Source organism: Oncorhynchus clarkii, chromosome 10, assembly GCF_045791955.1.
Source record: "Oncorhynchus clarkii lewisi isolate Uvic-CL-2024 chromosome 10, UVic_Ocla_1.0, whole genome shotgun sequence".
In the NCBI taxonomy this organism is placed as follows: Eukaryota; Metazoa; Chordata; class Actinopteri; order Salmoniformes; family Salmonidae; genus Oncorhynchus; species Oncorhynchus clarkii.
Genome location: NC_092156.1, coordinates 40,530,002 through 40,556,240, shown reverse-complemented (window position 1 = coordinate 40,556,240; position 26,239 = coordinate 40,530,002). Strand labels below are relative to the sequence as shown.

General features: G+C 44.8%; 1 protein-coding gene across 1 annotated transcript in view; it reads right to left on the bottom strand.

The window, feature by feature from the left end:
* The window catches only part of LOC139418469 (roundabout homolog 1-like), a 154,152-nt gene that overhangs the window by 6,705 nt on the left and 121,208 nt on the right, over window positions 1-26,239 (bottom strand). Inside the window, exons 5-19 of the mRNA XM_071167940.1 lie at window positions 21,711-21,849; window positions 21,374-21,501; window positions 15,359-15,367; window positions 14,927-15,051; window positions 14,569-14,740; window positions 10,115-10,320; window positions 9,767-10,017; window positions 8,033-8,199; window positions 7,742-7,863; window positions 6,108-6,342; window positions 4,792-4,913; window positions 4,354-4,525; window positions 2,072-2,269; window positions 949-975; window positions 58-100 (exon numbers count right to left, since the gene is read on the bottom strand). Of these exons, the coding sequence (XP_071024041.1) occupies window positions 58-100; window positions 949-975; window positions 2,072-2,269; window positions 4,354-4,525; window positions 4,792-4,913; window positions 6,108-6,342; window positions 7,742-7,863; window positions 8,033-8,199; window positions 9,767-10,017; window positions 10,115-10,320; window positions 14,569-14,740; window positions 14,927-15,051; window positions 15,359-15,367; window positions 21,374-21,501; window positions 21,711-21,849 (2,116 nt within the window). The remainder of the gene's footprint in view (window positions 1-57; window positions 101-948; window positions 976-2,071; window positions 2,270-4,353; window positions 4,526-4,791; window positions 4,914-6,107; window positions 6,343-7,741; window positions 7,864-8,032; window positions 8,200-9,766; window positions 10,018-10,114; window positions 10,321-14,568; window positions 14,741-14,926; window positions 15,052-15,358; window positions 15,368-21,373; window positions 21,502-21,710; window positions 21,850-26,239) is intronic.

Sequence of the window (26,239 nt, the reverse complement as noted above, 5' to 3'; positions counted from 1 at the left end):
AAAGCCTATCTGGTAAAGTGTACACATATAACCACACATTGGGATGATGCCCCTTACCTCCCAGCACTGCAGACAGACTCTCCTCCTCTCTGATAGGCCACTGAATCAAACAAAGAGAACAAATGTGAGAAACACAAGACAAAAACCTTGCATGACAAATAAAAGACGAAATCCAGGTTGGTGTGACCTGTCTGTCACTCTGTACTCATGCAGCGGTCCTTTCTTCAGTCTGACACACAACTGATAGACACACACACACACAGGTAACCCACACGCAGGGCACTTGGCATTGAGAGGTGTACATGCAGATAAACAAAATCAGTCTGAGAGCTTTAACCATGATATCTCGGCCCTGAGGCACACTTCACAGTCAACGATCCCCCTGCAGTTCAGACACATCCTCTTCACTGGAGGGTGAGTCACCTCAACCACATGATTAGATACATTATCCTACGGCTACAGTACAGTCAGTATGTGAAGGACAAGTGGGAACATGGGACTGTGTTTATGCCTCTCTTCTCGTCACAAAGCATAGTGACTCAGCAGCACCATCTGCCCTTGTTGTGTGTCGGTTGTCTATGTCTGATCTAAGAGGGTGGGACAGGGAGGGGCTTATGACCTCTTTAGGAGCCGTCTGTCACCTGATTCACATTATGTCGGAACATCACTTCACAGCTCTGTACTGACCTCCCTCTGCAAGATTTCATTTAAAATGATTGGTGTACGGATGTGAGGCCACCTAACTTATACACTAAGTCCATTAGCTGTTTGTGTATGGGAATAGCTTGGCCCTGAGTGCTGCGAGAAACAGAGTACATAGGGAGAGAACTGTGTTTGTGCACAGGCATCTCTGAATCGTAGGGGCTTCAAGTTCAGTACACATATGGGTAAATAACTGTGCATTCAGCACTCAAATACACGTTTACAGCAGAATACATCCATACATACCTGTAGGAGTGAAAGTGAATGATGGAACTGCAGGAACAAACCCAAGGCCAAACAGAGGAGGGAGGGAAGGAGAGAAAAAAGTGATGGGAGAGAAAGTGAGAAGAAGGGTCATTTATTAATAGCAAAATGTACATTTCGTAAGCCTGTGGAAAAAACAAACACAAAAACCTGGCAGACATTTTAGCGCGCACATGCACACTCAAACGCACGCGTACGCACACACACACGGATCAATCACCACCGCGGTGGTCTCAGGAACAAGTGGCCTTGTGGGTAATGGAGGTCACAATGGGGCAGAGCGAGGGCGATAACAGTGATAGAACACATGTCATAATACCTGGCTGACAGGCCTGTCCCTACTCTAACTGTGTCTCACCAGGGAGAGGGGCGGCAGGCGGTGGCCTGGAAATGAGCCCTAAATGTCACCGTTTGAATGTCAGCGTAATCTGGGATGTGCCAGCTAGGCGTCTGATCGTCGCTACCCTTTGAGGTCTTTGAGTCAGGGGAGAAGATTAGACCAACCCCCTTTTATGGGTGAGATGTGGTTATCAGGCTCCCTACTTTGAGGATAAAAGCAGCTGACACGAGGCAAGTCACACTATGGGCTACTGGAGAAAAACACACCTTAATGTGACTGAAGTGAATAAATGCAATGGTGACACAGAGGACCGTGTCCAACCTGTGTGTCAGTGAGCGCAGGTTACCAGCGTTCAGCTAAACGACCACAACACCAACCTAATGTCCTCCCTCTGTCTACCACTCCTGATCTAATCACTGTCACATCTCTCCACAACAACATATTAGCTGGGTGTGATCCACCATTGATACTCTACTGACAGCAGTATAATACTGTAAACACCTTCAAAGACACGGACATTAAAGTTCTCCGTCACACACACAGTCACCCATACACAGCACAGTCACCCATACACATAGTCACCCATACGCACAGTCACCCATACACACCCATACACACCACAGTCACCCATACACACAGTCACCCATACCTACACACCAAAGTCACCCATACACACACACAGTCACCCATACACACACACGAAGTAACCCATACACACACACAAACACCCCGATATATACACCTAAACCCACATCCACTACAGACCTTTGCGTATGCCGGCGTAGCTGCTGCTGAGGCCGCTCCTCTTTTTACGGTGACGATACAGCCATACACTGAACACCATGAGGACCACCCAGCAGGTGGCACCGATGCCCGCGATGAACGCCGGCTGCTTGACCACGTCTGAGATCTGAGACAGCGTATCCTGGTCCTCAGGGCTGTCCATCATCTGACCCGTAGAGTCTGGAGAAGAGGGGGAGGATGAGGAGGAGATTGAGACATAGAACATGTACAGTGAGGGGAAAAAGTATTTGATCCCCTGCTGATTTTGTACGTTTGCCCACTGACAAAGAAATAATCAGTCTATAGTTTTAGCGGTAGGTTTATTTGAACCGTGAGAGACAGAATAACAACAACAAAAATGCAGAAAAATGCATGTCAAAAATGTTATAAATTGATTTGCATTTTAATGAGGGAAATAAGTATTTGACCCCTCTGCAAAACATGACTTAGTACTTGGTGGCAAAACCCTTGTTGGCAATCACAGAGGTCAGACGTTTCTTGTAGTTGGCCACCAGGTTTGCACACATCTCAGGAGGGATTTTGTCCCACTCCTCTTTGCAGATCTTCTCCAAGTCATTAAGGTTTCGAGGCTGACGTTTGGCAACTCAAACCTTCAGTTCCCTCCACAGATTTTCTACGGGATTAAGGTCTGGAGACTGGCTAGGCCACTCCAGGACCTTAATGTGCTTCTTCTTGAGCCACTCCTTAGTTGCCTTGGCTGTGTGTTTTGGGTCATTGTCATGCTGGAATACCCATCCACGACCCATTTTCAATGCCCTGGCTGAGGGAAGGAGGTTCTCACCCAAGATTTGACGGAACATGGCCCCGTCCATCGTCCCTTGATGCGGTGAAGTTGTCCTGTCCCCTTAGCAGAAAAACACCCCAAAAGCATAATGTTTCCACCTTCATGTTTGACGGTGGGGATGGTGTTCTTGGGGTCATAGGCAGCATTCCTCCTCCTCCAAACACAGTGAGTTGAGTTGATGCCAAAGAGCTCCATTTTGGTCTCATCTGACCACAACACTTTCACCCAGTTGTCCTCTGAATCATTAAGATCTTCATTGGCAAACTTCAGATGGGCATGTATATGTGCTTTCTTGAGCAGGGGGACCTTGCGGGCGCAGCAGGATTTCAGTCCTTCACGGCTTAGTGTGTTACCAATTGTTTTCTTGGTGACTATGGTCCCAGCTGCCTTGAGATCATCACAAAATGAGATTAGGAGCACTCCCTTTAAGAGTGTGCTCCATATCTCAGCTCGTTACCTGTATAAAAGACACCTGGAAGCCAGAAATCTTTCTGATTGAGAGGGGATCAAATACTTATTTCCCTCATTAAAATGCAAATCAATTTATAACATTTTTGACATGCGTTTATCTGGATTATTTTGTTGTTATTCTGTCTCTCATTGTTCAAAAAAACCTACCATTAAAATTATAGACTGATAATTTCTTTGTCAGTGGGCAAACATACAAAATCAGCAGGGGATCAAATACTTTTTTCCCCTCACTGTACATTGGCAGGGAAATAAAGTGAGGAGGATCCTGAAGGACAAACATCAGTCCTTCAAAACATTCAAGTTCAACTGAAGGCCAGGAGTCGGAGATGGAAAACAGCATTACAGAGATGAGATAGGAGAGACAGCTGGAGAAATGAGTTCTCTCTAAATACATCTGGGCACATAATCTGTCATGAAGAATGTTCTCATTCTCTGCTCCTCTTTAGAGTGCTAGGCCAAGAGGTGAACTGGACGCCAAGGTTTGAGACTTGACTCAAGGTGACATTATCCTTGTGAATTGGCTCCACGAAGCTACTCTAAACGCTTGATATGGACCATGCGAAAAAGCTGGAATGTGCTAAGAAGATGGAGGTGGAAAATGTGTGTGTGCTTTTTGTCACGAATGGTGAAACTGAGGCTAAGGCAGGGAGACGGCTAAATGGTCATTATTTTGATGATGATGATACCTGAGTAAAGGCCTTGTGAGCTGACTCAGGGACATGTTCATGTCGGGACTTGAAATGGACACCCTGTACTGTGTACAATGGTCATGGTGAGAACTGACACAGTATGCAAATCACACAGACCATCTATCCGATGGCTACGAATGAAAAGAGCTTAGACAGGCTGAACCGGTGTTGACCTGAAGTAGACAGTGGATTAACACTGAACTCACCTCTCCGCTTCCTGGTTCTGAGATCAAATGTATTTTTAGAAACTCTAAACTCAGGGGAGGCTGACAGGTGTTAACTACAGTTGACCAGCTCACCAAGTTGAAAGAAGGTGACGTCGCTCTTGACCCCAGGGCCGGCGCCGTTGCTAGCGGCGACCTCCACGCTGTAGCGTATCCCTGGCGCAAGGCTGGGGATCAGCACGGAGAAGGTGGAGCCATCTACTGTCCGGTTGACGTGGTAACGGCTCTCGTTGCCCAGGCACCAGATCTGGAGAGGACAGTGTAGAAGAAAGAGGAGGGGGAATAGTAAGACAGGGACTTGGTTCTTTCAGTAAATGCCAAAATACCCGTTATAAGACATTTCAACATTAGTCCAGTAGATGGCAACGCCTCCTCAATACTTAGTCCACCTCTGCTGGAGCAACTAAAAACACACGCACCCAAGGAAGTTTGAGGGGGGAAAGTGTGAGGCTTGAGGTTCTGCTCTATACCTCTCTCTGTTTGTTCCCCTATCTCACCCTCCCTCCATCTTACCTTGTACTCCTGTACCATTCCGTTCTGTTCCTCTTCAGAAGGTGGTTGCCAGGCGACCAGGATGGCGGTCCCGTTGGCATCGCTCTTCGTCACGGTAACGCCCCGGGGGGCTCCGCTGGGGGCTGAGACAAGGACCCACCGTCAGACAGACGCACAGACATCATGATGACATCAAAGACATTCACTCTCATTTGAGCTATGCTCAGAGTCTGCCATGTCTCTTACTGAACTTGAAAGAACACTTAGTGACAATTCAGATGACAGGCATCAGACCGCCACATATGCAGTAGTTTTAGACATTCTGAAAACATACAGTAAGCTCTAAATAACAGGACTGAACTGAACAGAATGATCGTAACCAGCTAATGAACATTATGTGGAATGAATCAAGGTTAATATCTTTCAAAAAATATGTACTAATTTAAGGTTATGGAACTAGAGTGAATCATTTGTATTCATGTTGTGATAATTGTTAGCCTTTGTAAGGTGAGCAGATTTTAGGAAATGTGCAACACCACGTTTTCTCTGACGAGCCGGGACACTGGATGTACCACATCCTATCCCTCTACACACTCTTGCATTTACCTGCCTACGGGTATGAAACCCACATGAAGCCACAGGTCGACGTGGCAAGTTTCTCATCAATATAATGGAGTAATTGTCTGAGCTGATGCTGTGTTGAATGACACGTTGCTGGAGCTCTAGAAACACTTGGGGGCTTTGTGTGCCGTGCTGCAGTGATGGTGCTAGTCACCTGATGAGAGCAATTCAACTGAATCCGTAGTGCATTGGCATCGGGAGCTTATGCACCTTCTGGTTAAAGATAATGAAAGCAGGCATGTCTGATCTCTCGGGCTGGCTGGGGCTCTACTGGGGCTCTACTTATGAACTCAGATAACAATTAACAGCACAATTTGTCTCCACAGCTGCTGCTACGCACTCATCTATACAGAGTACACACACTGGAAGAGCTACAGTACACGCATATAAGCTTTAAACAATGTGAAACTCCCAAACCTCAGCAATGATGATTACTACAACCTCACAGTAACATCCACACATCTCTGGAACAATTAGCAAGCACAGTGTGGTGTAAGGGATGTGTTATGGTTTCTCAAAAATCTCATGCATTTATTTATACATGTAAAATGTCAAGTTGTCTTTGTTTTAACTTGCCTAGGCGAATAAAACTCTCACAAAACAACCTACTCCAACCTAACACTAGAACTGCTGTATGAAACCTATCATCTCCATCCACACTTCCAATCACAGCCCTCTCTAACAGCAGCCCTTGACCCCTGGCTCCAGCCTCTTACCTTCCTCCAGCGTCCTGGCCACCTTAACCTCGCTGTCCGCTCCCTGAAATTCATCAAAGAAGGGACGCACTTTGAACTCGTAGGTGACCCCTTTCTTCAGCTGAGGCACCACAGCACCGTCCTCTCCAGGGGTCCGCACCTCGAACACGCCCCACTGCCCACCTGGCTGGCCCAGATCAGCAGACGCCCTGTACATCACCTTATAGCCCTGTATGTACGGAGACTCCTGCTCCACCTAGTGGCAGAGAAGGGAAACAGATGTTAGGATTTCTTACAGTGGTTAGGACGGGGACAGGGGACAGGGGACAAGGGTCCTGAGGAATATTTTGTCTCCACTCATAAAAGGAGTGATAAAGGCCCAGTTCATTCAGTTTGTGTAGCACCCATACTTCCCCCACACTGGAAAGAGAAACCCTACTGTAAATTATCTATTAAATAGCTATAAAATGCTGGTTGCCATGGTCATTGATATTTAATATTGTACTTCCAACCAAAACAATTTAACTGTAAGCCTCTGGGATCTATGAAGCCAGTGTCAAATAGCCATTACACCAGCAGAACATACTGTAGAACAGAGGTTTGAGGTGTTGGGCCAGTGTGTCCGATGTAGAAAAACACCACGTTCAAAAGGTAATACACATTATGAACCATAACTCTCCTGCTGTGTGTGTTGGGCTGGTAACCATATCCAGTGACATCCTCCAGGAGAGCTCTTCAGCCCTGTGCTATGTTGTCTACAGGGAGAGCTTAGGTTCCACCCCCTCTGATCTCCCAGAGCTCACAGAAACCACAGCATGAGGTCATCACTAGCCGCCAGCTTCCTGAGAGCCTGGGACTGGTTAGGACACTGCCAGGAGGACACTGCTAACCAGCACTCGCAGAAACATGGGCCTCAGAGTTAGGTATCGTAGATACAGCTGAGGAACCTAGCACTACATAAGCACTTTATGAAGGACTGGGCCTATGTCCTGTTATTTGGCAATGGCCCATAACAAAGTGTTATCACCTGATTAAAAAAAGTATCATGTTCATTTGTACTGTACAGTGGCCCTATTAATAATGTTTGTCCAAGTCTGCTGATAGTCAAAAACTCTCCTGCCAACTTCCACTGATGCTGGCCATGGGGATGCCTTCTCCCTACCTGGCTGCCTGGCCTTGGCCCTGCTCAACTAAAGTATTTACACCCTGGCTCTGTTTAGGACCGCACCCCTAACATGTGCACAAGTCAGACCATACATCACTGATGGAACCAACACCTTCATGGGGGAGAGACGGAGAAACATCTCACAACGTAGAAACGTCCTCTTTCATAGGCCAGGATCAAAACAGGTGGCCAACAGTTCCACATCCTACCCACAGCTGGCTATACAGCACAGTCTATGCCTACAGACTCAACTATGTGTTCTGAAGAACATCATCTGTCAACAAATCAAATCATACTTTGTGTTGCCTTTTGTTAATATTAGACATAGCCATGCCAGCACATCACAGTGTAGGGAGACCAACAGACCAAGCAGTGTAAGAAACTGAGTGTAATAATTCTAAAACAGCTGACACAGAAAAACACTAGGGTAACCTCTTCTGGCAGGACAGTATCTGCAGACAGCTGGGCCCAGGGCCAGGACTCTACTCACCGTCCACTGCACCCTGACGGAGGAGGAGGAGAGGATGGTGGGGTTGTGCAGATTGACCACCACGTCCCCCAGTTCCCTCTGGATCTGACGGTGGTCCACTCCTTGGCTGGTGGGAGGGGTGTCTGCATGGGGACACAGAGACAGGGAAGGGTTAGTTCACTCTGGCACTCACACTGCCCCAGCCAAGCCATGTGGTTAGGATATGAGGACCACTAAGTCTCAGTGTCTCGGTCATCAGATGAATGTGACTGTATCATCAGGTAGAGGTGGTAGAGGAGGGGGTTGTCCCACCTTGTGTTCTGACGGCATCAGTGATGGGGCTGGGGTCACTGAGGCCGTAGGCGTTGGCTGCTCTAACCAGGAACAGGTAGACGGCACCTGGTTTGAGGTTCTTCAGGACAAAGGTCTCCGTCTTCACATGATCAGCCAGAGTCACCCAGCTACTCCCCGACGCGTGACTGCACAGCGGGAGGAACAATGGTCAATCACTCACAACAGTGCATACACAATGCCTTCAGAAAGGATTCATACTCCTTGACTTATTCTGCATTTTGTTTTGTTACAGCCTGAAATCAAAATTGATTTGTTTTCTCACCCCCATCTACACACAATACCCCACACTGAAAAAGTGAAAATGTTTTTTAGATATTTTTGCATATTTATTGAAAATAAATTACAGAAATAATCAATTTACATAAGTATTCACACCCTTTTGCTATGACATGTCAAATTGAGCTCGGGTGCATCCAATTTCCTTTGATCATCCTTGAGATGTCACTACAACTTGATTAGAGTCCACTTCAATTGTTTGGAAATGATTTAGAAAGAAACACCTGTCTATATATAGGTACCACAGTTGACAGTGCGTGTCAGAGCAGAAACTATACCACGAAGTCCAAGAAACTGTCTTCAGATCTCCGAGATAGAATTGTGATGAGGCATATATCCGGGGAAGAGAATAAAACTATTTCTAGAGTGTTTCGAAGAGCACAGTGGTCTCCATCATTGGGAAATTGAAAAAATATGGAACTACCCAGACTCTGCCTAAAGCTGGCCCGTCAGGGAGGTGACCAAGAACCCAATGACCACTATGACAGGACTACAGAGTTCCTTGGTTGAGATGGAGAACTGCCAGTAGGACAACAGTCTCTACAGCACTTCACTAATCTGGGCTTTATGGGCGAGTGGCCAGATGGAAGCCACTCCTGAAAGAAAGGCACATGACGGCATGCCTGGAGTTTGGAAAAAGGCACATGAAAGACTCAGAGCATAAAGCAAAATATTCTGTGGTCTGAGGAGACAAAAAAATCTAACTCTTTGGCCTGAATGCAAAGCACTATGTCTGGAGAAAACCAAGCACAGCTCATCACCTGTTTAACACCAGCCTTACCATGAAGCACGGTGGTGGCAACATCATATTATAGGAATGCTTTTCAGCGGCAGAGGGCAAACAACCTTAGACTAGGGCGAAGATTTATGTTCCAACAGGACAATGACCCCAAGAATACAGCCAAAGCAATGCTGGAATAGTTTCAGAGCAAGAATGTGAAAGTCCTTGAGTGGCCCAGCCATAGGCCAGACTTGAATCCCATTGAAAATCTGTGGAAAGACTTGAAGATTGCTATTCATCGTCGCTCCCCATCTGACTTAACAGAGCTTGAGAAAAACAGGAAGAATGGGAGAAAATCCCCAAATCCAGACCTGCAAAGCTAATAAACATACCCATGACGACTCAAAGCTGTAATCACTGCCAAAGGTGGTTCTACAATTTATTGACTAATGGGTGTGAATATTTATGTAATTACATTTTTCAATAAATTTGGTAAAAATTCTAAAAACGTTTTCACTTTTTCATTATGGGGTATTGTGCATAGACGGTTGACCCCAAAAAATCTATTTAATCAATTTTTAATTCAGGCTATAACACAACACAATGTTGAATAAGTCCAGGAGTATGAATACTTTCGGATGGCACCGTAGATACAGCCATGAAAACATATTAGATCTCGGCCCTCCTACACTTACCTGAATGCCTCGATGACATAGGAGGTGGGAGTGGCCCCAGCGTTAGGGTTGGGTTTCCAAGACAGTGTGACAGAGGTGCGGCTGACGTCAGTCACGTCAGGCTTGGACGGGGCACTGGGGATCAGGTTAGGGTCTGTGGGTCGACCCGGCTGGACAACCACTCCAAACTCTTGCACCTCCACGTAGGCCCTCCAGGATGCCTCTCCACTGGGGCTGGACGCCAAACAGGTGTATATGCCTGTATCTCCAAGCTGAGGAGACACAGAGACACAGTGTGAGAGTGGGCTCATTCAGTAGTGTCTGAGTGGTGGTCTTTATGTGTGAGAAGGGTGTTATGCTGCCCCCTACCTTAGTGTAGCGGATCTGCAGAGTTCCTGTGTCTATCTGAGTGATGCGGGAGTCATCGGAGGACACCACCACCCCGTCTTTCTTCCAATGGACTGTTGGAGTGGGGGTTCCTGTTGCTATGCAACCCAGGACCACTGTGCTGTCCACAGGTGCCGTCTGATTGGCTGGGCCCTGTCGGATCACGGGAGGGGGGCGGTCTGACACCACTATTCAAAAGGGAGACGGGGAATGTACTGTTTAATACCAGTTATACTGTCGGAATCAGACATGGGTTAAAATACTATTTAGGGTATTTTAATTACTTTCAAAGACATTTGGAAGTATTTCATGTTTTATTTAAGACAAGTAGTTGAATATTGGAATGCATTCGGAAATACACTTGGAAAGTATATTTTAAAAAATCTCAAATAAACTGACTCAAATAAACTCCCATGCATTTAATCCAGATATTTAAAAACTAGTCTTAAAAATACACTGAGTATACAAAACATTAAGAACAACTGCTCTTTCCATGACATAGAATGAGCAGGTGAATCCAGAGGTGAAAGCTATGATCCCTTATTTATGTCACTTATTCAATCCACTTCAATCAGTGTAGATGAAGGGGAGGAGACAGGTTAAAGAAGGATTTTTAAGCTTTGAAACAATTGAAACATGGATTGTGTTTTTGTGCCATTCAGTGGGTGAAGGGGCAAGACAACATATTTAAGGGCCTTTGGACAAGGGTATGGTAGTAGGTGCTAGGGTGCACCGGTTTGTGTCAAGAACTGCAACTTGGATATACATACGGGGGTATCAAATCAAATTGTATTGGTCAGATACACATATTTAACAGATGTTATTGCGGGTATAGCGAAATGCTTGTGTTCCTAGCGCCAACAGTGCAGTAATATCTAACAATACACAACAATACACACACATCTCAAAGTAAAATAATGGAATTAAGAAATATATAAATATAAGGATGAGTACTATCGGAGTGGCATTGACTAGAATACAGTAGAATACAGTATATACATATGAAATGATTAAAACAGTGTGTAAAAATGATTAAAGTGACCAGCGTTCTATTACTAAAGTGACCAGTGATTCCATGTCTATGTACATAGGGCAGCAGCCTCAAATGTGGAGGGTTGAGTAGCCGGGTGGTAGCCAGCTAGTGACAGTGACTGAGGTGGAGGGTACTGGGTGGAGGCCGGCTAGTGAAGGCTATTTAACAGTCTGATGACCTTGAGATAGAAGCTATTTTCAGTCTCTCGGTCCCAGTTTTGATGCACCTGTACTGACCTCACCTTCTGGATGATAGCGGGGTGAACAGGCCGTGGTTGATGTTAATGATTATCTTTTTGGCCTTCCTTTGACATTGGGTGCTGTAAGTGTCCTGGAGATCAGGCAGTGTGCCCCCGGTGATGCGTTGGGCAGACCGCACCACCCTCTGGTTAGCCCTGCGGTTTTAGGTGGTGCCGTTGCCAGACCAGGCGGTGATACAGCCTGACAGGATGCTTTCAAGGGTGCATCTGTAAAAGTTAGTGAGGGTCTTAGGGACCATGCCCGTTTTGTTGACGTTTTTGGGAGAGGTTATTGTCCTGGCACCACTTCGCCAGGGCCCTCACTTCCTCCCTGTAGGCTGTCTCATTATTGTTGGTAATCAGGCCTACCACTGTTGTTTCGTCTGCAAACTTGATGATTGAGTTGGATGGACAGGGAATACAGGAGGGGATAAGCACACACCCTTGTGGGGCCCCTGTGTTGAGGATCAGCGGAGTGGAGGTGTTGTTTCCTACCTTCACCACCTGGGGACGGCCCGTCTGGAAGTCCAGGACCTAGTTACACACGGCGGGGTTCAGACCCAGGGCCCCGAGCTTAATGATGAGCTTGGAGGGTACTATGGTGTTGAAGGCTGAGCGGTAGTCAATGAGTAGCATTCTTACATAGGTATTCCTCTTGTCCAGATGGGATAGGGCACTGAGATGGCGATTGCGTCGTCTGTGGATTCATTGGGGTGGTATGCAAATTGAAGTGGGTCTAGGGTGGCAGGTAAGGTGGAGGTGATGTGATGTGATCCTTAACTAGCCTCTCAAAGCACTTAATTTAGTTCAGTTACCTTGTCTTTCTTGGGTTCAGGAACAATGGTAGACATCTTAAAGCATATGGGGACAGCAGACTGGGATAGGGAGAGATTGAAAATGTCCGTAAACATTCCAGCCAGCTGGTCTGTACATGCTCTGAGGACGCAGCTAGGGATGCCGTCTGGGCCGGCAGCCTTGCGAGGGTTAACACGCTTAAAATGTTTTACTCACGTTGGCCACGGAGAACGAGAGTCCACAGTCTTTGGGAGCGGGCTGCGTCGGTGGCATTGTGTTATCCTCAATGTGGCTGAAGAAGGTTTTTGGCTTGTCCGGGAGCAACACATCTGTGTCCGCGCCGTGGCTGGTTCTCCCTTTGCAAGTCCCTGCCACATACACTCGTGTCTGAGCCATTGAATTGCGACTCCACTTTGTCTTTGTACTGACGTTTGTCTGTTTGATTGCCTTTACAACCTTAAATGTGAAGGTTCGCACTTTCATTTTTGTGCAAATGCTGCCATCTATCCACGTTTTTGGTTGGGGTAGGTTTTAATACTTGACACAACCATGGGAAGCATTGGAGTCAACATGGGCAACCATCCCTGTGGAACGCTTTTGACACATTGTAGACTCCATTCCCCAAAGAAATTAGGCTGTTCTGGGGGTAAAAAGGGGGGTGCAACTCAATACAAGGAAGGTGATCCTAAGGTTTGTTATACTCTGTGTAAGTACTTGAAAATACTTTCAAATAGCAGGCTCTTTATAGGAAATGATTTGAAAATACTAATTTAAAAAAATACGTATTTAATTTAGCTAAGACTGAAATACACATGGTCTAACCCTGGTCTGAACCAGGTCTGACCCAGGTCTGGGTCAGAATAAATAGGACTCTCTATTATCCCTTCAGATAGAGAGAGAAAGCTGGAATGAAGAGACTAGAAAAGAGAAAATCAAGGACAGATGAGATGTGAGAGATATTGAGGAAAATTGGCACGAGAAGAACACAAGAGGAGTGACAGGTTGGGCATTGAAGGGGAATAGAAATCAGATTATCCCAATGCCCAGAGCAACTGGCTAATCATTGGGCAATAGTAGGAGCACCACAGACCAAAAAATAACCAATCCCATTTAGATAGCATCCAGCCATCACTCTCCCACTTCACAACCCAGTGGAAATAGACAGGATAAGGCTCTCCAAAATCAGAGGCACAGGGGAAAATAATGGAAATACCTTGAAAACCACCAGAGGTAATGGCAGCAAGTTATTTCTATACAGATACACCATTCAAACGGGGAAGGAGGAGGGAAAAGGGGGAGAGAGGTGGAGGGGGAAGAGAGAGATGGGTAAGCCTATTCACTAGAAGGAGAAATAAGGGATGGCAGAGTGAGGAGTTCTAGGTGGATTAAATCAAACATGCTACATCCTTGTTTCATTTCCATTAAGTGTAATTGAGTGTACATTAAGTAGGTGACTCTCATTTCCCTGGCGCGGCTGCAGAAAGCATTACCATATGATTACCCAGAACCAATAGCTGCCACCAAGTCACGGCCATGCACAGACAACGCCTGCCGCCAGTACCAGCCTCAGGCAATTATGTTAATTAACTTAATATATGTACATAGTGAAGACGCACACGCATCCACACACGCACGCACACACACGCTCACACTCTCTCAGGTCATTTTATTATAACCAAGTAGACTTTGCTGCTGGTGCTGGCTGCTGTAATTACTGTTGTAGGTCTTGGAGCCAGACTCAAATTTTTAATTCTGTTTTTAATAACTGATGCAATTATCAGGATTATCATAATTCGGTTCACCAGCATGACATTAGGGAGGAGAACGAAAGGTGTCTAGGTTTAAATATATATGTGTGTGTGTGTGTGTGTGTGTATGTATGAAAATGTGATTATGTGTGGGTGTGTATGAAAATGTGATTATGTGTGGGTGTGTATGAAAATGTGATTATGTGTGTGTGTGTGTGTGTGAAAATGTGATTATGTGTGTATGTGTTTTGGGGGAGGGTTCAATTGGGACGGAGGATATGGGCGGTCTGCTTGCACTGTCACCATGGGAACAGGGGGTTTGGAGCCCAAATGCCTGCAGCTGAGGGTTCCTGAAATCACTCCAACAACAATTAGTCACCAAGGCCAACAGTAACCAGCAAAAAACACTGAACCGTATAAAGGCCACGGTATCTCGCCCGTCAACAGGACAGGCTGATCTGCCACACATCCAGCCAGCAATCATCAAGTCATTCAGTAATGACATTGGGGGCCAGAAATTCAGCATTTTCCAATCATGGAGAGACAACTCAGTCAACCAGGCCAATGGAGGCTTTGGTCAGTTGATTAGAGGAAACCCTCCCTCCTCCCCTCCCTCACTCACTGTCAGTGACCTCCAGCAGGGCCTTGGTGATGACAGAGCCAGCGATGTTGAGGGCCTGACAGCTGTAGTAGCCGGCGTCTGAGCGCTGGGCGTCTGCGATTGTAAGACTGCCTGTCTGGGACACGGAAAGTCGGCTGAAGGGCTGAGGCGGCTGGTAGGAGAAAAGCAGGCTCTGGAGGACGGAGAGAAAGAGACTGGTCTTGAGACTGGAATTACATGTTTACCCTTGATACATCCATTGGACATGGTGTTATCAATAACCTACACTCTAAGGATATGGTGCATTCAAGACCTTTTCTTCAACATATAGGCCTATGTATCAACATTTTCATCATAAATAGACTGGATAGTATCTCACATTGCTGCCCTCCCTCTGCCAGAAGATGGCAGGCTGGGGGTTGCCAGTGGCCTCACACTGGAAGGTGACCATTCTCCCAACTGCCACCACCTGATTTCTGGGGCGCATGGCGAACGCTGGGGGCACTGCAGGGGTGGAGAGATGGACCTTGGTTTAACAGGACAAACATTGAAAAACGTTGCAAGCATTGCAATAGAATGTTAAAACAAACCATAACATCACATACAATAGGATGAAAAAAATGACAGTTTACCTTTTTTTTCACTTAAATATATGCACTTTATTTTATAACCCACTTACTACCGGTTGCTCGTGACAACTGAAATGTGAACTCCTATTGGAGGATTGGAGGAAGGAGAGGAGGACTGTAATGACTAATGATGTCGTGTTGCTGTCAGTGTGGAGGAGGATGACCGACGGATGACAACTTACCAGTGAAGACTACAAGAGAAGAGAAGAGAAGAGAAGCAAACACAAGAGCAGGAGATGAATAATGATGACAGGCACATGCGACGGCAAAAGACTATCAGTCAATCATGAAACATTTTCAACAAACACTTTGATGAATGAATACATGAGTGAGTAAAGGAACGGAATACACAACAATCTGATAGACCGCGAGGGGCATATGCTGCACAGAAGCTCTGTTTGTGCAGTAGAGTAACAGTCCACTACTCAGTCACTGTGAGTTGACTACGGTTGGTCTCAGGGGGTGTGTATTTAATGAACGGGACTCCACTGCGAGACTGCTTCAGTGTGGGTTTGACTGTAAATACATCTCCCTCCCTCCATCTACATTCCTCAACACGATCAAAAACACACACGCATGTGGTTCACACACTCACACACACATTCACACATGCAGTTACTGTGGACACACACACAAATACATGCATGTTGCCTCAAATAACTGTATAGGCAGTATTTTATCCCTATTACCCTACAGTAGAATGGAAATGTTTTTTCTTAATGATACAAAGAAAAACACAGAGGGACATATAAGACCTTAAAGAAAGATCCAGACAAAGGGAGAGGTAAGGACACAGACGGGGGGAAGACAGAGAGAAAGCAATGTTGTTTTTGTTGGATTTGGCTGAACCCCATAACCACCAAGCCTGACAGCCATGTTTCCGGAGCGGGATGTGATGAATATGTGACCATGGACTTAAAAAGAGCCAGGGTCCAGCTCCCAGCATGTCGTGCTGGATGAGGAAGAGGAAGCGGAGCATCTCTTCCTGCCCCCTGCCTGAGTGTGTTGAGCTCAGACCAGACCCCCTTCACGGGCCACATGCCCACCCAGCTACAGGCTCCCACCATATTTCATATACTAAGAAAAAATGTAACAATGTCCATTTACTGAATACTATGCACCTGGAGAACACTTTGTTTCTATCACTATGTATTTCGATGTAATATTTAGGACCAGGATTTGTACATTCCTTGCTAACTTTTCTGTCTAATTTCATTTATGTGGAGTAACATGGGAACTTAATCAATCACAGGGAACAAAGTTAATTTCCTTAGCAAATGTGTGCACGCACTTGCACGCACGCACACGCACACACACACACACGCACACACGCACACACGCACACACGCACACACGCACACACACACACACACACACACACACACACACACACACACACACAACAGTGGTGGGAGTGTTTGAAAAGTTTGTTGTCGTGCTGATAGATCCACACTGAAGGCCTAGTGCTGACCCCTGACTTGCAGCATGTGTTTTATGGGGTTAGCTGGGGCCAGAGGCATGAATTCCCTTGGCAGGTTTATAGGGTGATTGGAGGCGTTGTTGAGGGGACACACAAGCTTGTGTGTTTGGTCAGTTCAATGGGACAGTAAAGTGAGGGTGGAGTGTGAGACTATGTATCTTGGAGCGTGTGTGTGAAAGTGTGCGTCGCACATGTGTGTGTGTACTGCATTTGTGCCGATGTGTATGTGCATATGTCGCACACGTGTGTGTATTACTGTGTGTGCTCAGTAGGGTTGCTGGGACAAGGCGTGGCCTGTTCCCATCCCTATGAGACCTATTGGACTTGTTGACTCAAAGGTGTGAAAAGCCTTGCATGGGAGTGTTGGGTTGAGTTATGAGGCAGCTCTGTGCCCCTTTTTGACAGAGTTACAACCCCCCAGTGAACACATAAACCTGGAGGGGAGAGAGAGGGGGATGAACTCTATTACAGTTCAGACACTCGGAGACCGGAACTTCCTCTCTCTCCCTCTGGGTGTAGAGCTAGGCCTATAGAGAGCCATATAGACTGTGGCCTTCGTATGTCTATAAAGGCTGAGGCACACTGTGAGTCTTAAAGCCTATAAAGTAGCTGAACAGTGAAATGCATGGATAGGCAAGTGACCAAGGGCCATTGTGGTGGGTGTGAGAGAGAGAGAGAGAGAGAGAGAGAGAGAGAGAGAGAGAGAGAGAGAGAGAGAGATGTGGCTCAGTTGGTAGAGCATGGGGGTTGTATGTTTGATTCCCACGGGGGACAATTACGAAAATGTACGCCCTCACTACTTTAAGTCGAGAGGGATAGCTGCTAATTAAGACTTGACTTTGAGGAGAATATCCAGGAATCCAGATAATACTGCCAATTACTTAAAAATGTTACAAGGTGATCTGGAGTGTTGGCACTAGTTAAAGTGTGATAAACGACCTCAGTAAAAGTGTTAGGTGATGGAAAATATGCCTGAAAACATATTTGGAGAAAACCCTATGTGCAAGCCTTGTGTTCGGAATGAAACCAGCTTGACTGGAGTGAGGAGGCCTCCAATGTGTTTTGATTTCCACTACTGATAATGTGGCCTGGCTGCACCAATCACATGGCCAGACTGAGTCTAGAGGAAACGAGCCCTTGGTCTCCTGCCTGCCCTGTTGAATATGTTCAAACAAAGCAAGGACTTCATAATGTTTGTGTTTGAGGCAGAAAACAGAGAAACTATGGAGTACAAATTACTATCGTGGGCTTATTATGGTACTTGTGTAACAATGAATACTAGCGTATCACTCTAGTCAGAAACGATGACTTGAGATACACTGAAAATACATTGACTGAAAGGTGTTCTAAAAAGTTAAAATGTGTTGCCCCTAAATGTTACCTTCCAAGATTCTCTCCCTCTCCCTCTCTCCCTCTCTACTCTCTCGTTGATCTGAACCCTCAAGTATCTCCAGATGAGAATGTGTTTGTCAGACAGTGCTGTTGTTAATTCCTTCAGGGGAGATCTGCTCTCCCCCCTCTCCTCCAATTTGGTTCTAGGTATAACCATTTTGGTCAGACCCGGTGCCAGGATAAAGTGACTAAGGGGACAGTTGAAATGGGCGAAGGGGCTAAACTTTTTGGGGTTCTTGCGCTGGAATTATATTGAATTCTGCTAATATGATCACGCTATAACACAATAAACATAAAGTTAAAATGATGAGACTCCGAGATCATTGAGTGCTTTTGAAATCTGTAGCCTATCTCTGCTGCGGTGTTTCAGCACAACGGACAGCACCCTACAGCTAGGCCGTTTTGGTAATGAGTATAGGCTACAAGATAGATAAGGCAATTCACCTATTACAAACAGCCTATGTGAATGCAGCTGTACACACATCTTACTAAAAGAATGCAAACTAAATGCTGAAAGTAGTAGCCTCGTTATTCATGCATGCAAATAAAAATACTGAATAGCAGTTTGATTTAGAATAGCCGCACAACTGCAAATGCAATTTTTTATATTTTTTATTTCACCTTTATTTTACCAGGTAAGCTCAACTGCGATGAATGAATGCAACAGAACAAAATCAATCTACATTTAGGCTAGTTACATGAACAGTAAACACACACAGTAAACAAAAGGCAAATGGAGATCCAAATAACCAAGACACAGCCTACAGCCTACTACAGTGAGCTGCAGACATGCACAACTGTCTCGCCAAATAAACAGGCCTATACAGGTCCGCTTCAAACATAGCAATTCATGCCGCTTGCACGTGAGTTATGCAATACGTTGTGATATGTCACAATGCACTTCTATGAATCAAATTGCACCCATATAACCAATTAACCTTTACACCCCCCACGTGGGATGGTTGAGCTAACGTAGGCTAATGTGATTAGAATTAGGTTGCAAGAAAAATACAATTTCCCAAGACATAGACATATCTGATATGGGCAGGAAGCTAAAATTCTTGTTAATCTAACTGTACTGTCCAATTTACAGTATCTATTACAGTGAAATAATACCATGCTATTGTTTGAGGCGAGTGCACAGTTATGAACTTGAAAATGTATGAATAAACCAATTAGGCACATTTGGGCAGTATTGATACAATATTTTCAACAGAAATGCAATGGTTCATTGAATCAGTCTAAACCTTTGCACATACACTGCTGCCATCTAGTGGCCAAAACCTATATTGCGACTATCCTGGAATATTACATTTTGGCCTTTCTCTTGCATTTCAAAGATAATTTCAAAACAAAATATGCATGTTTTTTTTCTTTGCATTATCTTTACCAAATCTTATGTGTTATATTCTCCTACATTAATTTCACATTTCCACAAACTTCAAAGTGTTTCCTTTCAAATGGTATCAAGAATATGCATATCATTGCTTCAGGTCCTGATCTACAGGCAGATTAGATTTGGGAATGTCATTTTGAAAAAAAGCGTCCAATCTTAAACAATGCCAGCCTACCATAAATACGTTTCCAATATATACAGTTCCATCTACAGCAACAAAAATCGAAAGGCTACCAAGAAAACCATAGTAGCATCTGCAGTAAGAGTATTCCTATGAACCAGTTGCTATTATATGAACGCCTTTAGACAGAAAACCTGTGGCTAGGGTAGCATTATAGGCTAACCTGGGCTGGCTGCGCTGCTCAAAGATCATCAGGGACAGTCGGAGGTGGAGGCGGCTGTGGAGCCATTATCCTGGCGGCGCTAACAGAAGGGTGAGTATTCTCACACGGAGCTAGCTGGAGCTGCTGGGCTTGGCGGCGGCATCTGTGGTTTGAGGCTGATGCTCATTGACCCTTCTCCTTTGTTTGGGTACTTTGGCAAAGCCAATTTCTGATATCCATCATGGCAAATTAGCTAGTTCAAGTTAGCTAATAGGCTAAGGCTAATAACATTAACACTTTTTACAGCTAGCTAGCTAAGAGTGAGGCAGCTTCAATGGTAAACTTGACCCAACCTTTGTATAAAATTAAAGGCGTATCACATTATCCACTTAGCCTACCACAGAGATGAGAAGTGTTTTTTCCTGCTTTTTATGGAAATCCAAAGGAGTCATAACTAACTGCCCAGTGGCTTTCCATAGCCCCCCTACACACCACAGTGCTTCCAGTCCATTATGCTGACACAGCGCAGCAGAGATACAGATTTTTTTTTGTGCCAACCTGTCACTCAATCATTTGAACTTTTTTTGCTATTTTTATGTAGGGACATACAACTAAAAGTGAAGGGGCTAAGCCCCCTTTAGCTCCCTCGTGGAGCTAGACCTTTCCACAGAGAATTTTACATGGAACCCAAAAGGGTTTTACCTTGAACCTGTGTACACCATACTTAGACAGCTACACCCTTCCCTCCAATTAAGCCAATCTGTACGAATCTGCTATCTGTTCTTCCTCTCTTCTGTTCAGACCCTAAATTAAACGCTGGTCCCCCTCTTTTCCCAGGCAGGCAGGGCTGGTGTAGAGTAGACTGTGTAATTGGAACTGTGTCATTCCCAGCGTGGGACACAGGATTGTCTTTAATTAAACCCTGCTCTGTCTCTGTCTGTCTGTCTGTCTGTCTGTCTGTCTCCCTCCCTCCCTCCCTCCCTCCCTCCCTCCCTCCCTCCCTCTCTGTGGTGTAGTGAGGTGTTACTGTTCATTTCCTGCCGTCAGTCCCTGTGCTGTGGGGGGTCATTGTGGCAGGGAATCCCTGCTCATAAATGAACCCACTTCCTGGTGCCTCATCAACACTCCCATCTGTTACACTGATCCAGTCATGGTTAGACTGTGGCAATGGGCTGTGTAAGCAAGGAACAAGACTAGTAAGAGTGCAGATTGTTTCAGAACTGATATGAACCCAAGCCAAGGGGATACAGTAAATTACATAACCTCACAGATTGAACTGATAACCTAGCTCAGTCTGTTACCCTGGGAACTGCTTGACTTGACACATGAATGTAAACTGATCCATGCTTAAGAAAACAGGGCAGGCCAGAGATCAGTGGGGTAATACTCCATGGTGTGGCTAGATAGGGTTAGGTAGGATATCTAACTGCTCTGAGAACAGCTGTCTTCTTCTTCACACGTTCTCTAATGTTACATGAATGTGAGAGCAACAGCTGCACAGCATAAACCCAGTCTGCACGTTTCATAGTCTGTGCACCTTTCATGTCAAACAGCAGGTGTGACCAGGGTTGGGGTTAGGGTTACGGTCGGGGGAGGTTGTACTGACCGTGTACGGTCAGCGTAGCGGACGCCTCTGCCTTTCCCACCATGTTCTCTACAACACACGTGTAGGAGCCCTCGTCTGATGGTGCCACACCACGCACACTCAGAGTGTGGTCCTCCAGGATCTCATACCTGTAGACAGACACACACACAGGGAGAGAGAGAAAGACGTGAGACAAAGGAGCTTTGCACGATGGCATGCACACTGTAATATCCCAAGCATCTGATTCCATGACCAGATGTGACCCTGCATATGCATAAGGTTTAGATCACAGTATGTATCTATGATGTAAGAGTGTAATATAAAGGCTGTATAGCAGTGCTGGGTCATCCATCCGTACCTCCCCTTGGGCAGGTCTGCATCCTCTTTCCTCCAGCGGACAGTGGGGACCGGATCTCCCCGCGCCTCACAGTGGAACTCCACACTCTCATCTGCCAGCACCATAACACTACTGGGCCTCTTCACAAACCCTGGGCGCTCTGGGGGAGGGGGAGGGCATCGTCATCATCACTGTCATAATCGTCAAAATAACCACTATTCTTTATGTGAAGATGTGCACGGCAGTGTGTAGAGAGCCCCCGCAGCACACGCCTTCTTCCTCCATTTCCTAGAGTTCCAATGTAGTCGCATGCTGGTTTATGTTAATATTGGCATTCAACAGTATCACACACATTTGAAGTTGAACTGAAATCTTAGCTTGGATCTCCAACCCTAGCCCTTCAAAATAAACATCTATACCAGGCGGTGGCCCTAAAAATTGTCAAAGACTCCAGCCACCTAAGTCATAGGCTGTTCTCTCAGCTATCGCACAGCAAGCGGTACTGACGCACCAAGTCTGGAACCAACGGGACCCTGAACAGCTTCTACCCCCAAGCCATGAGACTGCTACATAGTTAGTTAAACAGTTAACCAAATAGCTACCCGGACTATCTGCATTGACCCTTTTTGCACTGTTTTGACTCATCACATACGCTGCTGCTACTGTTTACTATCCGTCACTTTATTCCTAGTTATATGTACATACCTACCTCATTTACATCATACCACTGCACATCGATACTGAAAAAAGGCTTCTTTCTCAAGGGCATCAGACTGTTAAATAGCCATCACTAGCCGGCTACCACCCGGCTACTCAGCCCTGCACCTTAGAGGCTGCTGCCCTATGTACATAGACATGGAATCACTGGCCACTTTAATAATGGAACACTATTCACTTTAATAATGTTTACGTACTGCTTTACTCATTTCATATGTATATACTGTATTTTAGTCAATGCCTCTCCGACATTGCTCATCCTAATATTTATACATTTCTTAATTCTATTCTTTGACTTTTACATTTGTGTGTATTGTTGTGAATTGTTAGATGCTACTGTACTGTTGGGTGCTAGGAACACAAGCATTTCGCTGCACCCGCAATATAATCTGCTAAATATGTGTATGTGACCAATAGCATTTCATTTGATACCCCGTATGTATATCCAAGTTATTGTTACTCATTGTGTATTGATTACTACTTTTATTATGACGTGTTTTACTGTTTCTATTATTTCTCTATTTTATTCCTCTCTGCATTGTTGGGAAGGGCCCGTAAGTAAGCATTTCACTGTCAGTCTACACCTGTTTTTTTACGACGCATGTGACAAATAACATTTGATTTGGGGCTCCCAAGTGGCACAGCGGTCTAAGGCACGGCATCTCAGTGCAAGAGGCGTCACTACAGTCCCTGGTTCAAATACAGGCTGTATCATATCCGGCCTTGATTGGGAGTCCCATAGGGTGGTGCACAATTGGCCCAGCGTCGCCCGTGGTTTGGCCGGGGTAGGCCGTCATTGTAAATAGCAATTTGGTCTTGCCTAGTTAAATAAAGGTTAAATAACAAAATACAAAGCTTTGAGTTAAGCACCTAAAAAATGAGACCTCTGAATACCATTAACCTCCCATAACCCTCTCCAACACATTCCCCCACTTCTTTTAAAACCCATTTTATTTGCCTCTTTCTTATTTGTGACATGTGGATGAAAACCAATAAATCCACTTAAAACTAGTAGGGCTTGTTAAAACCAGGGCCATTTTATTTACATATGTCCCAGAGCACATTTTAAACAAATCTGTTTCTTCAATCAGCAGTATTATTCTATTAGCCTTAAATGTTTTCACTGGGCATTATAAATGTGTGTGCCCTGGCCAGCCGCCCAGTCCAGCTGATTCTGTGATAAGAAGTCTCAGTCTGCTCTGATGGGAAGTGCTTGGAGTTGGGGTGGGAGTGAGAGGAGGTGGGGTGGGGGTGGATATGGTGACAGCATAGGAACGGGGTGGGGGTGGAGAGCGGGACCAGGGTAGGGTGGGGGTGGAGATTGGAACAGACTATGGGTCAGTGGTCTGGGACACTACATTTTTTTTTATATTTTGACAGGGAGTCAATACTGAGACCAAGGTCTCTTTTCCAGATAAGCCCTGTATAGCACCACAATACATATAAAAATATAATAAAAATAATTAAACTACACATTCATAAAGACATTAAAATACACATCATTATACAAAACAATACATGAAAAGGAAAACACAATCATAAAATACAGACACATTCTTCAGTAAAAAAGGTCTCCTAGCAACCGTCTGAAATTCCCTAGAGGCACCAATTCCTCCAATTTTAAAGTGTATTCTAGATCATTCCACACGTAAGGTGCAAGGAAATTAAAGGCTGATTTACCTAACTCTCTAGACACCAAAGGAGTCTCCAGAGTTAACCATCCCTGTGAACGGGTTTGATATCTTGTCATTTTAAATCTTAACAGTGATGTTAGGAGTCAGGAGTTTGTGGTGCAATAACTTTGTAAACAAAAACAGCGTAATTATGTGATCTACGTGACTTCAAAGAGGTCCAGCCAACCTTTTGGTAAAGAATACAGTGATGAGTAATAAAACTGTCTCCTGTGATAAAACGAAGGGCGTTATGAAAAACGTTCAAGGGTTTAAGTGTAGAGGCAGCTGCACGTTGATAAATAGTATCACCATAATCAAGACCAGGTAGAAAGGTTCACTGCACAATCTGCTTCCTGCTGACTAGAGAGAGAGAAGATCTGTTTCTGTAAAAAAAAAATAATTAAATCTTAGTTTCTCAACAAGCACAGTCGTATGTGTTTTAACCTTTTTCTGCAGTGGGCTAAAGTCAATTAAGAACAAATTCTTATTTACAATGACGGCCTACCCCGACGACGCTGGTCCAATTGTGCGCCGCCCTATGGGACTCCCAATCACGGCCGGATGTGATGCAGCCTGGAATTCGAACCAGGTACTGCAGTGATGCCTCAAGCACTGAGATGCAGTGTCTTAGACCACTGCACCACATTGGCTTAAAAAAAGAAGACACCTGTACAGTACCATGGCAGATATAGAGTGGAAATATATTCAATTTTGAGTTTGAATCCCAATATTACACCTTATGAACATCATAGAAGTTTCACATAGTTTCACACATATTTCACATAAAAACACCAGATTTGAGTTTTTTTTATTTTTATATTGTTTATTAATTATGAAATAACATTCTCCCCACAAGGCCACTAGGGCATTTGCCTGCAGGAAAGTGATAGATTATAAATCATTGTCAATCCAAACACCAAGGTATTTGGATGCAGGGATTCATTTGATTATAGAACCAGCCGATAAGAAAAGATGCAATCCTTCTGAGACAATCTTCTGAGAACTTGAAAACAACATGTATTTAGTTTTGCCCATATTAAGTATGAGTTTAAAATCCGTAAGGACTTCTTGCACAACTACAAAATCGGACTGTAGCCTTGTCACAGCCAGGTCGAGGCAATTGCGTCATAATAATATAATCTGAATATATATAAATATATTTTTTTAAACAGATTGACCAATAGCATCTACAGTGGCAAGAAAAAATATGTGAACCCTTTGGAATTACCTGGATATCTGCATAAATTGTTCATTAAATTTGATCAGATCTTCAGCTAAGTCACAAAAATAGACAAACACAGTCTGTTTAAACTAATAACACACAAACAATTATGCGTTTTCATGTCTTTATTGAACACACTGTGTAAACATTCACAGTACAGGGTTGAAAAAGTATGTGAACCCTTGGATTTAATAACTGGTTGATCATCCTTTGGCAGCAATAACCTCAACCAAATGTTTTCTATAGTTACAGATCAGACCTGCACAACGATCAGGAGGAGTTTTGGACCATTCATCTTTACAAAACTGTTTCAGTTCTTGGGATGTCTGTTGTGAACCACTCTCTTGAGGTTATGCACAGCATCTCAATCGGGTTGACGTCAGGACTCTTGAGTGGGCCACTCCAGAATGCGTATTTTCTTCTGTTAAAGTATTGTGTTGTTGATTCACTTCTGTGTTTTGGGTCGTTGTCCTGTTGCATCACCTAACTTCTGTTGAGCTTCAATTGGCGGACAGATAGCCTTAAATTCTCCAGCAAAATGTCTTGAAAAGCTTGGGAATTCATATTTCCGCAGATGATTGCAACCTGTCCAGGCCCTGAGGCAGCAAAGCAGACCCAAACCATGATGCTCCCTCCACCATATTTTACAGTTGGGATGAGTTTTTGATGTTTGTGCTGTGCCTTTGTTTCTCCACATATAGTGTTGTGTGTTCCTTCCAAACAACTCAACTTTAGCTTAATCTGTCCACAGAATATCTTGCCAGTAGAGCTGTGGAAAATCCAGGTGCTCTTTTGCAAACTTCAGATGTGCAGCAATGTTTTTTTTTGACAGCAGTGGCTTCGTCTGTGGTGTCCTCCCATGAACACCATTCTTGTTTAGTGTTTTACGTATCGTAGACTCGTCAACAGAGATGTTAGCATGTTCCAGAGATTTCTAT